This window comes from Tenrec ecaudatus, chromosome 6, assembly GCF_050624435.1.
Source record: "Tenrec ecaudatus isolate mTenEca1 chromosome 6, mTenEca1.hap1, whole genome shotgun sequence".
In the NCBI taxonomy this organism is placed as follows: domain Eukaryota; kingdom Metazoa; phylum Chordata; class Mammalia; order Afrosoricida; family Tenrecidae; genus Tenrec; species Tenrec ecaudatus.
The window spans coordinates 40,569,714-40,586,507 of record NC_134535.1 but is presented as its reverse complement, the minus strand read 5'-3'; the positions used below and the strand labels follow the sequence as shown (position 1 = coordinate 40,586,507).

General features: G+C 41.2%; 1 protein-coding gene across 2 annotated transcripts in view; it reads right to left on the bottom strand.

Annotated features, from left to right (window-relative positions):
* C6H12orf50 (chromosome 6 C12orf50 homolog) overlaps nucleotides 1–16,794 on the bottom strand; it is a 56,727-nt gene that overhangs the window by 29,441 nt on the left and 10,492 nt on the right. For both annotated transcript variants that reach the window (XM_075552737.1, XM_075552739.1), the window contains one exon: nucleotides 1,146–1,310. In XM_075552737.1, coding sequence (XP_075408852.1) covers nucleotides 1,146–1,310 — 165 coding nt within the window. The remainder of the gene's footprint in view (nucleotides 1–1,145; nucleotides 1,311–16,794) is intronic.

Here is a 16,794-nt window from a genome sequence, read left to right as displayed (position 1 = left end):
GCAAGAATTAAATGAGAGATAGAGAGATCAGTAGATAGTGAGAGATAGGCAAATGTGCTCTAGATATTTTTATGTGTCACATATAAATAAGAGCTTATGAGTATCTCCACAAGAACATGCACATAAAGTGCAGAGTAGAGACCCAAGGCCCAAGTGTCGGCCAATGGAGATCCCCTCATAGAGGGGTTTAGGAGAGGAGATGGGTTAATTAGGGTGCGAGGTAGTACCGATGAAGAACACAGCTTTCCCCCAGATCCTGGATGCTTCCTCCCCCCAACTACCATGATCCGAATTCTACCTTGCAGGGCTGGATAGGACAGAGGCTGTACACTGGTACATATGAGGGCTGGAGGTACAGGGAATCCAGGGTGGATGATACCTTCAGGACCAAGGGTGTGAGGGGCGATGCTGGGAGAGTGGAGGGTGAGTGGGTTGGAAAGGGGGAACTGATTACAAGGATCCACATGTGACCTCTTCCCTGGGACAGGGACAGCAGAGAAGGGGGGAAGGGAGACTCCGGATAGGGCAAGATATGACAAAATAACGATGTATAAATTACCAAGGGCACATGAGGGAGGGGGGAAAGGGGAGGGAGGGGGAAAAAAAAGAGGACCTGATGCAAGGGGCTTAAGTGGAGAGCAAATGCCTTGAGAATGATTGGGGCAGGGAATGTATGGATGTGCTTTATACAATTGATGTATGTATATGTATGGATTGTGATAAGAGTTGTATGAGTCCCTAATAAAATATAAAAAAAGAAAAGAGGAGAAAAAAATGATTAGGGCAAAGACTGTACAGATGTGCTTTATACAATTGATGTATGTATATGTATGAACTTTGATAAGAATTGTATGAGCCCCAATAAATTATTAAAAAAGAAAAAAAGAGCATGCACATATTTAAACAGAAAAGTGAATATCTTTTGGTCAGTATATAACAAGAAACCTTCAAATTCAGATGATCATAAGCCTATGCAAACTTAAAACAAACTAGAATATAATAAACTTAATCGACAAAAAATAGATATTTTCTCATATAAATCTAATTTACATAATATATTATAAACGGCTAAAAGTTAAACAAATGTTATAGAAAGTACTGTGAGGATGTTGAATGTACATTGTATATCAAAGAAGTTTACTAACCATCTTGTTCATCTTCTTCTTCTTCCTCCTCTTCTTCCTCAAAGTTCATTTTTAATATCAAAGGATGCTGAATGGGTCGTGCTATATTTTCCTGGGGTTTCAAAGGTTCCTGACTCTGGGACTTGGGTGGAACTCCTTCCTGAGGTTCTTTCTGTACCGTGACATCTAAAGGTAAAATGTAGAACTTTAATATTCTCCACATACACGTTACGTTGAAGATACTCAAGGAGCAACCATTACCCCAATGAACTTCTGTATGTGTAAAGGCTCCTTTCTTCTGAAAAGATTATTAAACCAATTTACCAAAAGTAAAAGATCTTGCTTATAAGGCATCGAAAATATGCGATAGAATTCACAGAATTTCAACAACAAGTATTAGCTTGACTTTGTAAAGCACATTTTTGGTACGAATGCAAAGCAATCACAAAGAGTATTCTGAGATATAAGATAAAATTTACTAGTCGCATAACAACACAGTAGACCACCTCAGTAAGGCATTGCTTATGCTGACTGAGAGCAGGACTGTGCCCACAGCGTTGTCTAGCCGATAATGTTTAAAGGATGAGCTGTGGGGCCCTGGGGAAAGCCTTGGACTGCTAGTTGCAATGTCTGCGTTTCAAACCCAGCAGGCACTCTGTGTGAGAAAGACGGGTCTATTTAATCCCCAAAAGATGTACAGCTTCAGTCACTATGAGTCAGAATCGACTCAGTGGCAATGGGTTTGGTTTTTAGGTATTGATAGTCTTTAAGAAGTAGATTGCCAGCTCTATCTCCCTCAGAGTTGCCCAGCACATATCTTTGCACCAAGAGGATGCTATTAATTGTTGACTCGTTCCCTGTGACGGTTGGACCATGAATAAGGAAGATGTATCTGAATTATGCATTGGCTAAGAATATTAAAAGTACCGTGGTCTGCCAGAAGAACAGACAAATCTGTCTTGGAAGAAGTACAGCCAGCATGCTCCTTAGAAGCGAAGATGGCGAGACTCCATCTCACATACTTTGGACATGTTATCAGGAGAGACCAGTCCCTGGAAAAGGACATCAAAGTCGAAGGGCTGCAAAAAAGAGGACAGCCCTCGACGAGATGGTGTGACACAGTGACGGCAACAATGGACCCAAACATGATGACGATTGTGAAGGTGGTACGGGACTGAGCCGTGTTTCATTCTGTTGTGCACAGGTCACGACGAGGCAATCCCAACTCGAGGCATGTAACACACCTCCTCTCCCAATGTTTGCATCAGTTCCCTGGGACATAAAACCAAATGACCTGACCTTCAGCCATCCAGCTAATTCTGACTCGGAGTGACCCTGTAGGACAGAATTTCCCCTTCTGGGTTTCTGAAACTGTAGATCTTTATAGGAGCCGAGATCTTCATCTTTCTGCTGTGGTACAGCTGGTAGGTTCAGCTGGTGGGTTCGAACTGCTGACCTTGTGGTTAGCAGCACAGCACTTAATCCGCTACGTCATCAGGATTCCTTCTGGAGGCATCAAGTGGACCTTGAACTCCTTTACCATAGGGTCAATTTCAGCTCACGATGCCTTTATTGGACAGGGTAGAACTCTCCCCTGGGCTGTCAAGCTGCAAATCTTTACAGAAAGAGACTGCCTTATTTATTTGTTTATTGTTTCGAGAGCAACTGGTGGGCTCAAAGATGACTTTTCAGTTAGCAGCCCAGCGCTTAAGACCCACTGTATTACGGGGCTCCTAATTGCACCATCAAGTCAATTCTGATACCTAGGCCCTTATAGGGAGACTAGACCTCTCCCTTTGCCTCTCCCTTTATACAGTTGTCTTGGAATGTAAACCACTTATGATAAAATCCAATAGTTCAATCATATCAAGAAGAGTTGCACAATCATTACCTCAAGCAATCAATTTCATAACATTTCTTCATTCTTGTACTCATTGCTATAAGCTCCCCATCAGCCTCATTCACCCTCCCTGCCCCCACCGCCATCTCCCCTGCCTTAGTTGCAAGAAACCATTAAACCCATCATTGTCTCTATAGATTTACCTATCCTGGATTTCACATACATAAAAACACACAAATACAACCACAAAGTGAAAACGGAAGAAACCCCAATCAGAAAGAGAGTAGAAGATGACCTCTTCATCGAAGCAGTCTATTCAAAGTTCAAATGTCTGTCCCTACCAGAGCTCATTTTATCTGCCTGAGTAATGTTCCTTCCCCTGCTGTATGCCCGCAGGACACTTTCCAGACACTTCAAATAGTTGTTTTTGTTTTTATAATTTTCAATAGCACTTGTCTGCATGTTGCTGTGATTCTGAACAACAATAACAAAACTGCTGAGGAAAACTGGAAATTATCAAAAATAAAAGAGAATGAAGATTGATATCCTAGGCACCAGGGAGATGAAATAGACTGGTATTAATCATTTTTAATTGAACAATCAAATGGTCTATTACACAGTAAGGAACTGAAGAGAAATCGCATAACAATCTTTGGTCATCATTCTATTTCATTTTTGACAACCTTGTTTTCCTCTATTCATATCTCATCCATTGCATATCCTGGTTACTAATGTACTTGGCATCTGTTTAATCTTATTTTCAGTTGTGCCATGTAAGTAACTGAAGGGTCCAAAACTGTACTCCCTCCATGTCCTTAAGTGCTATTCTCCTGTGAGGAGTTCTTCTTCACTCCCATTTGGAGTGTCATACAATCTGGGGAGGTCACTGTCCAACACGATAGCCAAAAAAGCTCTATTGTTATCCACAAAGTTCTCAGTTGCCAGTTTTCACCAATAGATGTCCAGGTTCCTCCTTCCTAGTCTGTCTCAGTCTGACTGCTCCACTGAAACCTATTTGCTATTGCCGAGCCTGCTCTTTGAAGTACTGGTGGGATAGCTTCCAGCAACCTATGATTGGCACATAGTATAAGAAACACTGAGAGAAAAGTGGTGGTAAATGATTACAAATTCTAATGGTAGCCCATCCTCCTCTTGTTCCAGGTTATATAATGTCTAATTTGAACCTCTCGTAACAAAAATTAGTATGCACTAATTTTAAGCAATGATCGTCTTCATACCAATATAGAAATTTCCTAAGTATCTTTGCTGTTTCTACTTGAATTTATATATAGCATTTGGACCTGCAAACAATGAAGCTATGAAAACTCTTGTACACAAAGCCAGGTGTTTAGTGGAGTGAATTTCTCTAGGACATTTGCTTCGGGAGGAGAGTTGCTGGGTTTAAAGTCTGCATGGCTTCAACTTGATGAAATAATGCTAGCTTGTTTTCCAAAACGGTTGCACCAAACTGCATATCCACCTGAAGTGAACAATAGTTCCTAATGATCACTACTCTCCACAATTGGTAGAATTTTTAATTGTTGCATTTTCCTGTTCACAAATAAGATTGTTCATATTTTCATTTTTGGATGGCATTTGGAATCTCTCTTTCCAAAATGCCTATTTATGCTTTCTGTCCACTTTTATATGACAGTAGTTCTCATTCAGGGGAAATTTTATGCCCTTCCTTCAAGGGACATTTATTTGATAGTGTTTACCACCCATGGTGGGATGCTGCTATAAACCAGTATGCAGAGAAGCCAAAGATGCAGGTAGACAGCTACAATGCATAGAGCAGACCCCTCACAACAAATAAATGCACAGTTCAAAATGTCCATAGTTCTTGGACAGACAGACATATTCCATCTGGTCTGTCCTTTCTTGCTAAATTTTATTTAAATATTGAGTTTAAATCCTGTGGTAGGGACATATGCTTCAAAATCTTTTGCCATCTTGTAGCTTGCTTTTTCATCCTTTTTATTGTGCTTTTAGTGAACACAAATAACAAGGATTTATTTTTCACCAGGTACTGAAGCTGTAGTGGCATCGATGGGTAACTTCAAGGCCAATGCCTCAAACCCATCAGTCACCCTGCAGGAGAAAGATGAAGCTCATCTATTCCCAGAGCAGTCTACCACTTTGGAAAAACTCAGAGCAACATGTTTGGTTCTAAACTTTTGGTATTAATTCAGATAACCAATGAAGTATTACATGATGCGCTCCCATAAATATATGAACCTGCTCCTTAAATATATGAAATTGCTCGAGGTCCCAGTGGCATGTCCATGGTGAGATAAAATTCGAGGGCCGCTTAACCCAGAGCCAGTGTTCTTTTTGTTGGTTGACTTGAAGTAGGCTCTGACTTAAGAGTGACTTCCTGTATAACAGAAAAAAATATTGCCAGTTTCTGTACAACATGAAGAAACCCTGTTGGCACGGTAGGCTAGTCCCTGGACTGCTACTTGCAAGGGATGCGTGTCAAGCCCGTGAGCCACTCTCTAGGGTAGATATGAGGCTGCATGCTCCCCCAAAGATTCACAATTTAAAATGCTGTCTGACTCAGAATTGCCCTGATGAGTGTGGGTTAGTACCATCCTTACAAAGTCTTGGTATGGCAGGCTACTATTGCTGCGATTATCTCAATTCATTTCATGGAGGGCTGCGCTTTCCCCCCTGAAGTCTACGTAATTAAGCAGGATGCTCTTTTCTAGCGACCGGGATTTCAGGATGTGTTCAAAGTAAGCAAGCCAAAGCCGTGCTACCTTTGTTTCCGAAGAGCATCCGGTTGTGCTCCTGGGAGCACTTCGTGGCCGCAGTTGCTGAAGCTGCTACAGGACATACAGAAAGCCGGCTGGTTCAGAGACAAGAGGCGATGAGGAAAGTCCTGCTCCTGCCATCTGAAAAGTCAGCTCGCCGCTCATCAGTTATATGAAAGAATAACTGCCAGTTTACGCTTGAGCCGTATTGAGTTAAACCAACTGATGTCATATGGGTCGTTTGAAATCGACTGTGATGGGAGTATCTATTGGTGGTGGGGGGGTGTTAGATGCAGAAATTAACTCCACAGACATGAACAAATGCTACAAAATAGGACTGAAGTTTGGTTTGTTTGCTTTTAAGGCTGGGAGGGCAGGAATTTGGAGCTCGATGGCTTTATAACCTGACGGGTCCTGATGGTTGCGGTTCGGTGCCATCCAGTGGGCTCCTACTCAAAGTAACCCTTTGCACAAGACGAAACACCACCGGGTCCAGCACCATCCTCACAACTGTTTTGCATATCCTAAATCGCCATGTAACAGCAGTATATTTGAAACATGAATTACTTTGTGATTTGTTAATTTTCACAAGTTATTTTAAGAAAGATGCCTTTTGCGACGAGGCAGAAGCATAAACTCATTTCAAGTGGAACTATGCAAATTTAAGAGCATTTTGTTTTCTAAGAAAATAACTCAAAATCTTTGGAGTTCCTGACTAATTGAGGTATATTTATTTGGCTACTAAATTAAAGGAAGGGGTAATTACATATTCCCCTTTAATCCTTGTCCTTTCATGTCTCTCTAAAGTTGTGGAAACAAAAAGACATCCAACGGAGCGAGCTCGGGTGAAGAAAGTGCATGGAGCAAGAGCGGCATGCTGTTTTTTGCCCCAAACTGGCGCCCTGAGATGGCTGTGTGAACAGGTGCATTGCCATGGTGGCAAACCAGCCCCGTCTGCCACGAAGCGAGCCTTTTTGGTTGCACACCCTTATGCTATCTTTTCAAAACCTCTAAATAAAATACTCAATTAACAATCTGACCTGGTAGAATGAACTCCAAATGCACTGTAAGTCGACATTTCGACCGTTTGGGAAGTTGAAGGATGTCCAGAATAAGGCTTGTCATCAATCAACATTTCACCTTTTTGAAATGAGAAAACCACTTGTACACTTGAGGTTTTTCCCATAAAGCTGTCCTTATAAGCTGTGTTCACCATCACAACAGTTTCTGTGGCATTTTTTTTCCGACCAGGAAACAAAATTTCACAGCTGCATGCTGTTTTCTTAAATCAACCATCACCACAAAAGCAAAGGGCGAGGATTGTGTGCCTGGACTTCTGCAGCTGGAATGCACCGAAATCCAGGTGACTCTATCTGTGGAGGAGATGATGAAGAAGCTCAACATCAGGAGCTAAAACCAGGCCAAGGGCTGGCTGTGGAACAGGCCATAAAGCTGAAGAAAATGAAAACCCATCCAGAGAGCTAAAATACGAATTTGAGTCAATCCCATATGTTTTGAGGACATCTCAAAAACAGATATGATGCATTTAACCTAATGGTAGAAGACCCATTGAGCTATGAGAGGACATCAAGAGCGTCATTCACGAAGAAAGCCAAAAGGTCACTGAAAAGGTCAGGCAAGAAAGAAAAGATGAAAGTAGATGTCACAAGAGACTGACGCTTGCTCTTGATCATGGAGTAGCTGAAGCAAATGGAAGAAAGGATGACGTCAGGAGAGCTGAATAGAAAATTTCCAAGGGCAGCTCATGAAGCCAAAGCCAAATATTAAACTAAAAAAAATAATAAATTTTGTTGTTGTTGTTGTTACGTCCCATCAAATTGGTTCCCACCTATAAAGACCATAGAAACCAATTGCATAAAGTCTATTCAATCAAAATGACAAGGTACGTACAATTGTTCATAGTAACAAACAGGTATGAGTTTGTGATACATCAAAACACGATTATTACTATTGCTGTATTATTGTGTTAAAGGTGTTTTAGTGTCTCTTCGCGTGTTACCTTAATGGTTTTAGGCACACAATATATTAAGACAAGTATTTGATTTACTGACATTTCATACGAATCATACTAGTTGTTTCGACTTATATGCAAACTTTACCTTACCTAAAGGCAGAGTTAGAAGTGGAACTCATGGATAATCCAGAAACTGCCCAGATGTGCCTTAAACTAGGAGATGAGGACCATAGATGCTAGATCATCTTTTTGAAATCTCTGGTTTGTTTAGCAATATTTAAATGAAGTCTCTTTCAAAGAACCCACATCTTTTCCTAATTCCAAATCAGGTTCAAGTTTAAATTTAAAAATAAACAGTTTTATACACTCAGACAAAAATTCGGGACTACCATTATGTTTATATACATATGACACTTAGTACTTAAAGACAGACAGCACACAATGGCAAACCAATGAATGAAAAATTGTTTTTGGCCTGTGTCTCATACTGAAAGAGCAGTTGGTGATTTAGATAGTATTATTGTGGCTACAGGTTACTTAACATGCATCTCAATCCACGTATAAGGCCCTAGAATATTTATAGTTTTTCAAATACCTCTCAAATGACTCAAAAATAAAGGCAGCATATTTAATGATCTACTTTTTATTTCCTTTCAACCAAAGTGGCATAATTATACAGAACGTTTCCACGCTGTGTTTGAAACGGTAAATCCAAAGCCAAACTTACTGTCATTCAGCCCGTTCCTCTTCAAAGCAACCATTTAGGACAGAGTAGAACTGCTCCGGGGGTTCTGAGGCTGTGAGCCTTTCTGAGACTGGGAAGCCTCATCTTCCTGACATGGAACAGCGATTCGGTTCAAACGATCCACCTTAACGTTGACAGCACAACACACAACCACTACTCCACAGGGTTCCCCGAATTGAGACCTAGCCAGTTATATTAAATTGCATTAGCCATCCTTGTTCTGAATTTGTTAATTAATCACATGTACTTACTACAACACAGCAGGGTAAATTTTAATAAAGAACCTTATTTATAAGCTAATCTTTTTCTAAGGTAAATTCATTTATGGTACTAAATTTGATTACCATAAACCTCCATGGGGAAAGTGTTCCAGGAAATATTCCAGAAACAATTAGACCAACACCAAGGAGGAAATTATTACTTCTGAGGCATTTTTATGCTTCCTAAATGAACAGCTGATGTGGTGATCCAACGTAGACTCCAATAATGCTTGATGGTTTCCTTATAGTCTGAAATTGAACCCTCTTTCCTAGAGTACAGGCAGAGGGAAAACGTTCCTTGCTCCTGAGCAGGCATTGCCTCGATGGCAGTGCATGTCTCTGTTAACAAGGACTACTGTGCAGAATGCCCGAGACAGACCAGGTCAACTTGCTGAGGACACCGTCAGGCTGCTATTCCGTGCTTACACGTCCTGGTGTCGCAGAAGGTTTGCACTCCACTACAATCCTCTTAAGCTGCCGACCAATAACAAAGTCAGCTCTTTGAAGCCACCAGTGGCTCCACGGGATAAAGATGGGGCAGTGTGCTTCCACCAAGATTGTTGCGTTGAAAACCTGATAGGGGAATATTTACACTGTTCCGTACGGTTACTGTGAGTTGGAATTGACTCGACAGCATTTAAGTTAGAAGATTAACCTACGTGATTTAAAACCACCTTGTGGCCCCATGGTAGGAAGGTCTGGAGATTTGCTTTCATAAATATTACAATCAAGAAAACCATATGGAATAATTCTCCTATGAGGCCTGGTGGTATAGTGGTTACATGTTAATCTGCAATCTGCATGGTTGGCAGTTCAAAAACACCAGCATCTCATCGGAGAAAAACTGGGATTTCTACTCCCATTAAGAGTTACACTCTTGAAGACCCACAGGGGTTCGCGAGGAGTCAGCAGTGACTGGATAGCAGTGAGTTTGGTTTATTTTGGTAGCACTAAGGGTCACCATGAGCCAAAATTGACTCAAGAGCCAAGGGTATGTTGTTTTGTTGCTATTGTTGTTTAATATTAAGTGTTAGGGATTCACCAATGAAATAAAGTTCCCTCTGATGTTATAAAGCTTTGATTCTATAAAGAAGAGTGAGACTTATATAAGCATATTGTATCTTAGACGGGGGGTGGGGGGACAAGTGCTAGTAAGTTGGTAGGGAGTAGCCCAAGTCAAAGAAGAACGGAAATAGGAAGTAGTTTGTCCTTAGTTGCCGTCACACTGACTTCGGCTCATTACAACCTGCCGATCACAGTGCATAACCAGTGTACATCAGTTTTCAAGGCTGTTACCTTTTGGAATCAGATTTTCAGGTGTTTTTTTTACTTTAATTATTTACAACAGTTTTATTGACATATCATACAATTCAGTAGTTCAATTACATCAAGAAGGGTTGTATCATCATCACAATCCGTTTTAGAACATTTGTTCCTTTTTCCCCATTCAAACCATTCTATTAGGACCACATCATGCCATGCCCTAGTTCTATTAGATCAGGGCTGTACAATAACTTTCAGCTTCAAAACAGTTTCTTCCTTCTTATACTCTTTGATATCAGCTCCCCACCTCCCCTACTGTACCCCTCCAGAAACCTTATTCTAGTTACTGTCTCCACAGATTCGTCCAGACCTGAATTCATAGGCCAAAAACATAGAAAGACGTATAAGAAAGAGTCAAGAAGGTTGCCAACAATGACAAAATACAACAGAGATAAATCCAATATGAAAAAAAACACACAGAAAAATTTAAAAACCAGATCAAGCACAAATTGTATTAAAAGTGATATCAGATGAGAGGTTTTTAACCACCCAAGCCAGATTTATCATTTTAATCTCATATAGTCGCCTCTACAATCTCTCTGTCTGATTACCAGGGGTTCCCCTTCCTCACTTATGGGGAAAGGGAAATCACCAGGCACTTCCTCTCTGGGTAGACCCTGCAAACATATTTTGGGCTTCCACGGCAATCCATAGCCTTCTGCACACCAAAGTCCCACAATTTAGGCGATATTAAACCCTCCTTTGGATTTGGGTTATATAATTACAATCCTTGGATCACAGATGTTGGAATGCTTCTGCCAAGTGGCAGAAGTGACTGTGTTAGTCCAGGTAGACTCGAGTAACAAAATGCATTGACACTTAATATGTATAAGAGCTTTAGATAAGGAGTAATTATGCAATGATAAAACATCCCAGCCCAGTCCAGATCAAGTCCATAAGTCCAATATTGGCCCATATGTCCGACACCAATCTCTAAAGTCCTCTTCAGACTCCCAGGGCTCTGGCTGCAGCACCAAAGCTCCATGTGTCTTGTAAGGAAGGTCTCTCAGGGAGTGAGTGTGTCCCACCTCTAGTGAGCTATTTATCTCCATCAAGCCTCCAAATGAGGTCATCAAGCTGTGACCTGATTGACAGGTCACACCCCTTCCTCAAGTCAACAGATTATGTAACTGCCACAGAGGCATCTCACTTAGATGGCTGTCTGCTTAAAAACAAGCTTTCATGACCTCAGATGCTATTCTTTTTGGTAGCCAGGCACCATCTAATTGCTTCACTACACATTAGCACCCACATCCCCACTAGGTGAACTAGGTTCTAATTCAAACACACCTATAAACCAAGGATTTAGGGCCAAAATTACACAGTGTGTCAAGAAGCAGAAGATAGCTATACCAAAAGTGTTGATCTGTTGGTAGGTAGAAAACATTTACTTACTACTTCAATGCTCTACTTCATGTATTTAATTATGTATTATCCTGGCAGCCTTCTGTCTGACAATGTCGGTGAATATTATTGTAAATTTTACCTCACCACCAACTCCCATTGTTTGTGTAAATAGCATCCAGTCCCATAAGGATTTATTCTGTACAAGTCAATAATCCATGCATTGCAATTTGTAGTTAGCTTACAGTTAGTCAAGCTCCCTTTCTCAATAGTGCTTTCATATTAGTGCCGTGGGCCAGATGAGTGACACTATAAACAGAAAGGAGCTGATGCTCCAGGGAAACGATTGCTAAGATCCTCCACAATAAAATAGCAAAAATGCCTGTAAGGTGAACCAGAGGCAGACAGAAAACATAGATTCAGGAAAGAATTTTGGGCTAGAACTTAATTCCAGTTCCAATCTTAAAACAGTTCATTTCTATGACATGGCCCTGCTTTATTCTCGTCCCCACGTAGGAAATATGTTATTTTCAATAATTTCACCAACATACAATTCACTTATCATGCATTTCAATAGTTCGGCTATTTCCATAAAAGTTTTGCAACAACCAGCACTACAATCAGTTCCAGAACATTCCTTCTTCCTTGTCCTCCCCATTTCTCACCAGCCTTCCCTGTCATGACCCTTTGAATCGATTGTTCTCGGTGTTGGCTTTATGTTGTTGATGTTACATGCCATTCAGTTGGCCCCGACTCATATCAATCCTGTGCACAACAGAACTGAACACTGCCTGGTCCTGCGACACCCTCACCATTGTCCCTGTACTTGAGCCCATTGTTACAGCCACTGTATAAATATATCTCATTCAAGACCTTTCTCTTTCTCACTGCCCCTCTACTTAACCAAGCATAACATTCTTCTTCAGGGACTGGTCTCTCCTGACAACATGTCCTAAGTATGTAAGATGAAGTGTCACCATCCTTGTCTCTAAGAAGCATTCTGACTATACTTCCTTTTTGGGGGGGAAAAGGGGAAATTAGTTTTTATTATGATTAGATACATATCACTTCTTTCCAAATTTCAATCATGTCAAGTAGAATGTACAATTTGTTACCACAATCCGTTTCCAAACATTCATTTTCTATATGGACTCTTTGATATCGTCTTCTTACCCCACCCACCACCACTGTACCCCCGTCCCTCCCCCCGGGCCCCTAGTTCTACTTGCTGTGCCTCTAGGTTCATCTAACCTAGGGTTCATATACCGAAAAATGAAAAGACATAATACCGCATCAAGAGGGTGACCTCCATTGACATAACAACTCTGAGACACCCTCTAATATGAACACACAACAGCCAAGAAAACAACACAAACCAGAAATACAGAAAATTTTGGAAGCCAGATCAAGTTCAGCCCTCATCATGGGGGTATCTACTGACAGAGTTAACTGCTCAGGGATGATTTGTGCCTTTGATCTTCTGTACTCCTCTCTCCCATGCACTCTGTTTGGTGAGCCCTCTCTTGCCTTTGCTCAGTTTTAGATAGGGGGAGTTCTCTGGAGAAATCCACGGTACTGTCAATATCCTTCTCCAGCACTACATCTTCAGCTTCTCCATCATTAACTTTTGTGGTTAGTGCATAAATTTAAATAATAGTTGTACTCATTGGATTTCCTTAAAGATGGATAGATACAATCCTCTCTATAGGTTATAGATATTGGTGGATACATATAATATATAGAGATATATGAGTGAAAGATATCAACCGATTTCTAGAGTCTTACCTAATCTGGGATTCATATACGGAAAATCACACAAAATCCAGACAATACAAACAAGTGGCCCAGCATCAATGACCCAACAAAACAAAGAAAACCCGTAATGGATCACAAAGCAAAATACGTTCAAAACTTGAACATTATACACTGGGTCAATACAGAGATCAATGACAAAGGGTGTGAGGCCTTATTGCTGTGATACCCCCAATGGTTCTGAACGACAATCTTTGGGTTCGTAGTTCAGCCTTTAACAATTTGCACCACTCAGACACAGCTAGGAGGAGGAGAGGATAACTAACTCTCAAGTACATTCACTATTGAACTCACTGAACAAGATCATGAAGAGTTAAAAACATTGGGGGGGTCTCCTCACATGGAGGACATTGTGCTGAGTGAAATTAGTCAATCACAAAAGGGTAAACATTGTATGAGACTACTATCATAAAAAATCAATAAAAGGGTTTTCACACTAAAAGATCTATTCTTTGATGGCTACCAGGAGTGGAAGAAAAGGAAGGTAGATTATTGGCTAGAGGGTAAATGCCTGCTAACTTCAGTGACCAACGCTAAAAACCAAACTCACAGCCAGAGAGTCGATAACAACTTATAGCAACCCTATAGGGCAGGGTAGAACTGCCCCTGTGAGTTTTGAAGACGGTAACTGTTTACGGGAGTAGAAAACTCTGCCTCTCTCCTGAGCAGCAGCTGATGGCTTCAAACTGCTGAACCATCGCAGTCCAGTGCAGAACCACCACACCACCCAGGGCCCCTTTGTGGAAGTGAAAGGTCATTTACAGGAAAAGAGGATGGAGGCAAGGGAAGACAATGGGAGGAGCAGAAGAAGTAAAGTCAACAAAGGTAAATAGTGTTATATATACAATCCCGCAACGAGATGGGGTATTAGTCGACACATGGATAGACACACAGGTTTAATGGGTGTGGGAGGGAGAGTTAATTAATATCTCTTAAACACTCACTGTTAAATATCCTTCATTAAACATATACAGTATATGTTTACTATATACTGTAAGCATATACATACTATATAATGTATAAATACAAAAGAATATATAATTAAATATACTATAGTATAGCATCTGCTATACAGTATGCATAATTATATATATATAAAATCTATGTGTAATGGCAGATATTTGCATATGTATTTACCTTTGCTGCAATTACATCCACGAAGGTGGTAGAGCGTACAGGGAGCAAAGTTATAAAAATGTCTTAGACATAACCAAACACCTAGAAAGGATAAATTGCTTGGCCTGTAGACTGAGGACTATGGTTTCAGGGACAATCCAGGTTTATCGGCATAGCATAGTCCACAAAAACAAGGCTCCATATCCTACTTTGGTGGGAAGTGAATAGGGTCTACAATGCTTATGAGTGGCCATGTGTGGGCAGTAGTTGGTCTCTCCCTGTGCAGAGGGGGAATAAAGAGCAATGATGTTAAAGACCTATGAGCACAATTACTCAATCAGAATAATGGGCCATGTAAACATCTATTCTCCTTGACCCTGAAACAGAAGAGCTACACCACTACACCTGCTCTGAATGGATCATCTTAGAAAAGCCTGGAAAAAGCAGGAGAAAAATGTAAAACAAAATGCATGTCATAAAAGGCCAGGCTCAGTGGTCTGACAGAAACTTGCAGGACCACTCAGACTATGGGTCTTCATCATCCCTGGAACCGCACTCGACCATGGCTGCTTTTCCAGGCAAACTAGAGACAGCTCTTTAAGGGGAAGAAGAATACTAGGCAAATATAAACACTTTTGGAACCCTGGTTGCATAGGGGTCACACTTGAACCACTAACTGAGAGGTGAGCAGTTTGAAACCACCAGCCAGTCCACAGGAGAAGGAAGAGGCTTTCTATTCCCCCCAAAGAGTTACGGTCTTAGAAGTCCACAGGAGGCAGTTCTACCCCACCCTATAGGGTCACCATGAGTCAAAACTGACTCAATAAGCAGTGAGTGATAGACACCTTAAAATGTAATTAGTCACTAGAGATCAAAAGGATGGTTTCACCCAAAGAGAATGTTCGGAAAGGTTCAGAAACCAGGTTTAGGAGTGTGGTGGTGGCACTGAAGCAAAGGTAATTTGGTGTGGCTCATCTCTCCATCATCTCTGAAGCTATCAAATGACAGGGAAGACATGCAAATATGATGTACAACACCTAACGTGGGGATTGGCCAGGCCCATTTTTGCCATTCTACAATGTATGAGAACCATTTCAATATCAGGAAGAGGAATCTCCCAACCACCCAAAAAGTCAAAAAGCATCATGTCCTGAAACAAGCAGCCATCTAAGTGGGGTGTCAACTAAGTCTACATGGAAGAGCATGCTAGCCTGTGTGGTTCCAAAAGTGTACATAATAAATTCACATCCGGAAAAGAGAATGGTCTTAGAGCTTGAATTCCGAACACCTGGTGTGCATAAGGCTATGTTCGACAATGGAAGTCCAAATGCCGTTTGCAGAGCCCTTACGTGGATTAAGCCTCTAGTGTGTCCCCTCTGACCCGCGTCTAGATATGCATAGCCTGGGTCAGACTGAGAGCACTGTAACATCAACTGTGGAAGATGGAGTGATGTTAAAATGTAATTCCATGCTTAGCAGATGGACATTGGGCCTCCACTCAAGTACTCCCTCAATGCAAGAACACTAGGTTCTATTTAATTGGCATTCCATGATGCTCACCTTCCCGACACAATTTCTGAAGACAAAGAGGGTGCATAAGCAAATGTGGTAAAGAAAACTGATGGAGCCTGGCTATCAAAAGATATAGCATCTAGGGTCTTTTTTCTCTCTCTCTTTTTTTTTTTTTTTTTAGCATCTAGGGTCTTAAAGGCTTGAAGGTAAGCAAGTGGCCATCTAGCTGAGAAGCAACAAAGCCCACATGTAAGAAGCACACCAGCCTGTGTGATCACGAGGTGTCGAAGGGATCAGGTATCAGGCATCAAAGAACAAAAAATCATATCATTGTGAATGAGGGGGAGTGCAGAGTGGAGACTCAAAGTCCATCTGTAGGCAATTGGACATCCCTAATGGAAGGGTCACATGGAGGAGACGAGCTAATCAGGGTGCAGTGCAGCAATGATGAAACATACAACTTTCCTCTAGTTCCTAAATGCTTCCTCCCCACCCCCGTCACTATAATGATCCCAATTCTACCTTACAAATCTGGCTAGACCAGAGGATGTACACTGGTACAGATAGAAACTGGAAACAAAGGGAATCCAGGACGGATGATTCTTCAGGACCAGTGGTGAGAATGGCGATACCTGAAAGGTGGAGGGAGGGTGAGGTGGAAAGGGGAAACCCATTACAAGGATCTACATATAACCTCCTCCCTGGGGGATGGACAATAGAAAAGTGGGTGAAAGTAGACATCAGATAGTGTAAGATATGACAAAATAATAATTTATAAATTATCAAAGGTTCATGAGGGAGGAGGAAGTGAGGAGGGAGGGTTAAAAATGAGGAGCTTTTGCCAGGGGCTTAAGTGGAGAGCAAATGTTTTGAGAATGATGAGGGCAATGAATGTACAAATGTGCTTTACACAATTGATATATGTATGGATTGTGATAAGAGTTGTATGAGCCCCCAATAAAAAGATTTTTAAAATGTAATTACATA